This window comes from Humulus lupulus, chromosome 4, assembly GCF_963169125.1.
Source record: "Humulus lupulus chromosome 4, drHumLupu1.1, whole genome shotgun sequence".
Classification (NCBI taxonomy): Eukaryota; Viridiplantae; Streptophyta; class Magnoliopsida; order Rosales; family Cannabaceae; genus Humulus; species Humulus lupulus.
Window position 1 is genome coordinate 106,845,043 of NC_084796.1, and position 6,024 is coordinate 106,851,066.

The window sequence follows — 6,024 nt, forward strand, 5'->3', positions numbered from 1 at the left end:
TGAGTATAATTATCTTTAATTTTATATGTATGCCTTTATAATTTTAAATACATTATATATATTTCATTATTGTGCTAGATATATTTAGATTATATTCAAAACATTAAGATAGGTTGAATAATATTTAGCACATTAATCTCCATAAATTATTCATAAAATATTCATAAAACATTTAGGGTGAATAAAATTATGAATAATTCATAAACAATTTTGTGGTTGACATAAGAACGCATGAAACTGAGACAAATGCTCAATCTAGAACGGTTTTTAATGATCTTCGGACGACCACACTAGGAGCACTACTCTCTGTGATTGCCTATTATGTTATAACGAAATTGTTCTTAGGTCTTCCTAGAGCCTAAAACATAATGTCTAGTGAACCATATAATTTTACATAATTAGGGAGTAGCCACAGCATCTTTAATTATATAAAATTATATATTAATTTGAAAGGATCACATAATGGACAAAATTGTGATTGATTATATAAATATAACAATTTTGTCCATTATGTGATCCTTTCAAATTAATATATAATTTTATATAATTAAAGATGCTGTGGCTACTCCCTAATTATGTAAAATTATATGGTTCACTAGACATTATGTTTTAGGCTCTAGGAAGACCTAAGAACAATTTCGTTATAACATAATAGGCAATCACAGAGAGTAGTGCTCCTAGTGTGGTCGTCCGAAGATCATTAAAAACCGTTCTAGATTGAGCATTTGTCTCAGTTTCATGCGTTCTTATGTCATGCGTTCTTATGTCAACAAGATCCCAGACTCCGTTGCTTTTCATAGAATTCATTTCTTCATTCATGGCATTGTACCACAGTTCCGATTCTTTGCTATTCATAGCTTGTGAAAACGTTTCTAGATCATTTTCGCCTCCAATATTGTAGTCAGATTCTTGCAAATACACAATGTAGTCACTAGGTATCGCCGATTTTATTGTCCTAGTGGATCTTCTTAAGGCTACACCAGCAGGGATTTTATTAGGAAGACCAAGGGTCTTGTTTTCATGTAATTTTCGTCCTTATAAGGACTGCCAAAACAATGTGAAAAATCAGATTATGTTGAATGAAATTGTGAGTTTATTTCTTCTTGAGTTCTTGAAGAAACTTTTGAACTTATCAAGGAGATTCCTTGTGGCGTTCATCCTGACTTATCAAACGGATTCCATCCCCGTTTGTGGCGTCTTCCTCATACCAAGGTTCGTGCTTGGCTAAGCATTGGGTCGCGGTTCCATTCCAATCTCGTGTGTTCTTGGTGGCTGTTCCATATTTGGTGTCGGGTTTCGTCACACTTGTTGGCGTGGTTCGTATCACACAGGGATTTTATTATATTTATATAATTAATTAGGATAATATATTAAATTAATTTTCTTAATTTACCCACAGGAGTTATGATAATTAATTTAATAGTTTTATCATAAAGTTTAATAAAGATAGAAGTTTCAAACCTTACTTTATCCCAAATAATTCGTTTGAATAATCTATCATCCTTTACATCCAATTTTATTAAATTAAAAATTTAGCCCACAGGCAACTTTTGTTTAATAAAATTTCAATCTTCAGCATGTTATACATTGGTAAAACATGACTTCATTAAGCCTCAATCTTCTAAATCTAAGTTTGTAATCCTATTCATGCAGCTTCTTCATCATCCTCTAGTTTTGCTGAAATCCTTACCGAAATTCTTGAGCTTAGGGGTGATAATTTCAAAATCTGGAAGGAACGAGTTCTTCTTCATTTAGGCTGCGCCGACATGGACTACGCAATAAGGAAGGACGAACCTGCTGCAATCACTGCGACTAGCACTGCTGCTCAGATCGCACTATATGAGAAATGGGAGCGGTCCAATCGCCTCAGCATCATGTTCATCATGTCCAAGATCCCTCTGGGAATGCGTGGATCGGTGGAGCAACCTGAGAAAGTCAAAGACTTGATCAAACTGATCGATGAGCAGTTCGACACTTCGGACAAACCACTTTACAACAACCTCATCCACCAGTTCTCATCCACAAAACTCACCGGTGTCAAAGGAGTTAGAGAACATATTTCAAAGATGAGGGACATTTCTGCTCAACTGAAGAAACTCGATGTAGTCATTCCTGAAACCTTCCTGGTCCACTACATCCTTAACCATCTTCCACCTCAATATGGGCCTTTCAAAATTTCCTACAACACACATAAGGACAAATGGACTATCAATGAACTGATAACCATGTGTGCTCAAGAAGAAGCAAGGCTCCTGCAGGAACAAGGTGAAAGTGCTCACATGGCCACCCAAGGCAAGAAACGCAAACCATCCAAGAAGGACAAGGGGAAAAATAAAGTGCCTCCCCAAGGCGATATAAAGAAGGATTCCATCAAATGTTTTTTCTGCAAAAAGAAGGGACATGCGAAAAAGGAATGCGCCAAGTTCAAGAAATGGATGGACGACAAAGGTAATCCAATTTCATTCGTATGTTATGAATCTAATATGGCTAATGTTAATATTAACACATGGTGGATTGATTCTGGATCGACAATTCACATTTCAAATTCCTTGCAGGGTTTACAAAACCTAAGGAAGCCAGTGGGAAGTGAGCAAAGCATCTTATCTGGAAACAAGATGGGCTCACATGTGGAGGCTATAGGAACGTGCCATTTAGTTTTAAGTAGCGGTTTTGTTTTAAAGTTAGAAAAGACATTTTATGTACCAAGTTTCTCTAGAAACTTGATTTCCGTTTCAAGACTTGTACCTTTTGGTTTTTCCTTTACATTTTCAGACAAATCTTTTAATTTATATAATAAATCTGAATGTGTTGGAAATGCTATTTTGTCTGATGGTCTTTACTGCCTTAATTTACAAAACAATACCGCTTATAATACTATGCACGTTCACGCTGGCAATAAAAGATGTGTTATGAATGAGAATTCCTCTACATTATGGCACCGGAGATTGGGACATATCTCTATTGATAGAATTAGAAGGTTAGTAAATGATGGGGTACTCAATACCTTAGATTTTACTGATTTTGATACTTGTGTGGATTGCATTAAGGGAAAGCATACCTCCAAGTCTAAGAAAAGTGGTGTCCATAGGAGTTCTGACCTATTAGAAATCATACATACTGATATATGTAGTCCAGACATGGACTCATATGGTCAGAAATACTTCATCTCTTTCATAGATGATTACTCACGCTACATGTATATCTATTTACTTCATAACAAAAGCGAAGCGTTAGATGTCTTTAAGATATTTAAAGCTGAAGTAGAGAAACAATGCAACAAGCAAATTAAGATAGTGAGATCAGATAGAGGTGGAGAATATTATGGTAGATACACTGAAGATGGACAAGCACCTGGTCCTTTTGCAAATTTTCTTCAAAAAAATGGGATTGTTGCCCAATATACCATGCCCGGTACACCCGAGCAAAATGGTGTTGCAGAAAGGAGAAACCGAACATTGATGGACATGGTGCGAAGTATGCTTAGCAGCAACCCTAAACTTCCTAAATCCTTGTGGACTGAAGCTCTAAAGACATCCGTGTACATATTAAATCGAGTTCCAACCAAGGCAGTCTCCAAAACTCCTTTTGAATTATGGAAAGGTTGGAAACCGAGTTTGCAACATGTACGCATTTGGGGATGCCCATCTGAAGTTAGGGTATACAATCCACAAGAAAAGAAACTGGACCCAAGGACCATAAGTGGATACTTTATTGGTTACGCTGAAAGGTCTAAAGGTTACAAGTTTTATTGTCCATCTCATAGCACTAGGATTGTGGAATCAAGGAATGCAAAATTTCTTGAAAATGCCTTGATTAGTGGGAGTGATCAATCCAAGGACTTAGGTTCTGAGAAAGATCCTTTAGAACCCTCCACCTCAAGAGCAAGATTGATTGTGGTCGATAACACCCCTGCAGTCCAAATGGATGTTGAACCACCACAGCCAATTGTTGAAGATCCACAAGTCAATGATGAAGTTCAAATGGATCAAGTTGTTCAAGAGTTGCCTATAATTGTTGAACAACAAGCTGAACCACCCGCTCCTCAAGAGCCTGCTGGTGTAGCCTTAAGAAGATCCACTAGGACAATAAAATCGGCGATACCTAGTGACTACATTGTGTATTTGCAAGAATCTGACTACAATATTGGAGGCGAAAATGATCCAGAAACGTTTTCACAAGCTATGAATAGCAAAGAATCGGAACTGTGGTACAATGCCATGAATGAAGAAATGAATTCTATGAAAAGCAACGGAGTCTGGGATCTTGTTGAGTTGCCTAATGGGGCGAGGGCTATTGGGTGTAAATGGGTCTTCAAAACAAAGAAAGACTCATTAGGCAACATTGAGAGACACAAAGCGAGACTCGTTGCTAAGGGATTCACTCAAAAAGAAGGAACTGACTACACGGAGACCTTTTCTCCGGTATCTAAGAAAGATTCCCTCAGAGTTATCCTGGCATTAGTTGCTCATTTCGATTTAGAGCTACAGCAGATGGATGTGAAAACTGCCTTCCTAAATGGTGACCTAGAGGAGGAGGTATACATGAAACAACCAGAAGGATTCTCCTCTAGTGATGGTGAGCATTTGGTGTGCAAGCTTAAGAAGTCCATCTATGGTTTAAAACAAGCGTCCCGCCAATGGTATTTAAAATTCCATGATGTCATCTCTTCTTTTGGATTTGAAGAGAATGTCATGGATCAATGTATATACCAGAAGATCAGTGGGAGTAAGATTTGTTTTCTTGTTTTATATGTGGATGATATTCTTCTTGCAACCAATGATAAGGGCATGCTACATGAGGTGAAGCAATTTCTCTCAAAGAACTTTGAGATGAAGGATATGGGTGATGCGTCTTATGTCATTGGCATTAAGATCCATCGAGATAGATTCAAATGTATCTTAGGTCTATCTCAATAAACCTACATTAACAAAGTTTTATAGAGATTTCGGATGAAAGATTGTTCACCAAGTGTTGCTCCTATCGTTAAGGGTGATAAATTAAATTTGAGCCAGTGTCCAAAGAATGATTTTGAAAAGGAAGAAATGAAGAACATCCCATATGCTTCTGCTGTTGGAAGCTTGATGTATGCTCAGGTGTGCACACGACCCGACATTGCCTTTGCTGTCGGAATGCTAGGAAGATTTCAGAGTAACCCGGGATTAGACCACTGGAAAGCTGCAAAGAAAGTTATGAGGTATCTTCAGGGTACTAAGGATTACAAACTCATGTTCAGACGAACCGACAACCTAGAAGTAGTTGGCTACTCAGATTCAGACTTTGCTGGTTGTACTGATTCACGTAAATCAACTTCTGGTTACGTGTTTATGTTTGCCGGTGGAGCTATATCATGGAGGAGTAACAAACAGACCTTGACTGCTACTTCTACTATGGAAGCCGAGTTCGTTTCGTGTTTTGAGGCTACATCGCATGGTGTATGGCTAAAGAGTTTCATTTCAGGCCTTAGAGTTGTAGATTCTATATCTAGGCCATTGAGAATGTTTTGCGACAATTCAGCTGCTGTATTCATGGCTAAGAACAACAAGAGTGGTAGTCGAAGCAAGCACATCGACATCAAGTACTTAGCCGTGAGAGAACGTGTTAAAGAAAATAAAGTGGTCATTCAACACATTAGCACTGAATTGATGATTGCTGATCCTATGACGAAAGGCTTGCCACCTCATAAATTCAAGGATCATGTAGTGAACATGGGACTTGGTTCCCTTACGTAAATTTATTGTACAAACTGAAGTTATTATCAATGAAACTCTCATTTTTGATATTTTCTCATATTTATGCGCATCTTAATTTTATTTGAGAAAATTTTACTTTCATAGGACCTGAATAAACATAAGGTTTATTCGTTTAAGTACATAGCCACATAAATTACATTGTTATGTAATAAATATATTGTAATACATGGAAGATAATACTCGTCATAAAAAGAGGACCTATCGCCATGATTCATGTGTTTATTATCTAACAGGGATGATCGTCGGGCTTAAGTAATACATTAATTTAAATGCT

General features: G+C 37.3%; 1 protein-coding gene across 1 annotated transcript; it reads left to right on the forward strand.

Annotated features, from left to right (window-relative positions):
• The first annotated feature begins 1,696 nt into the window (after positions 1-1,696).
• On the forward strand, positions 1,697-2,792 carry LOC133829112 (uncharacterized). The gene is made up of 2 exons (XM_062259030.1): positions 1,697-2,448; positions 2,556-2,792. Exons 1-2 carry the CDS (start codon positions 1,767-1,769, stop codon positions 2,588-2,590), a joined length of 717 nt encoding a protein of 238 aa, XP_062115014.1. The 5' UTR covers positions 1,697-1,766; the 3' UTR covers positions 2,591-2,792.
• Positions 2,793-6,024: the final 3,232 nt, after the last annotated feature.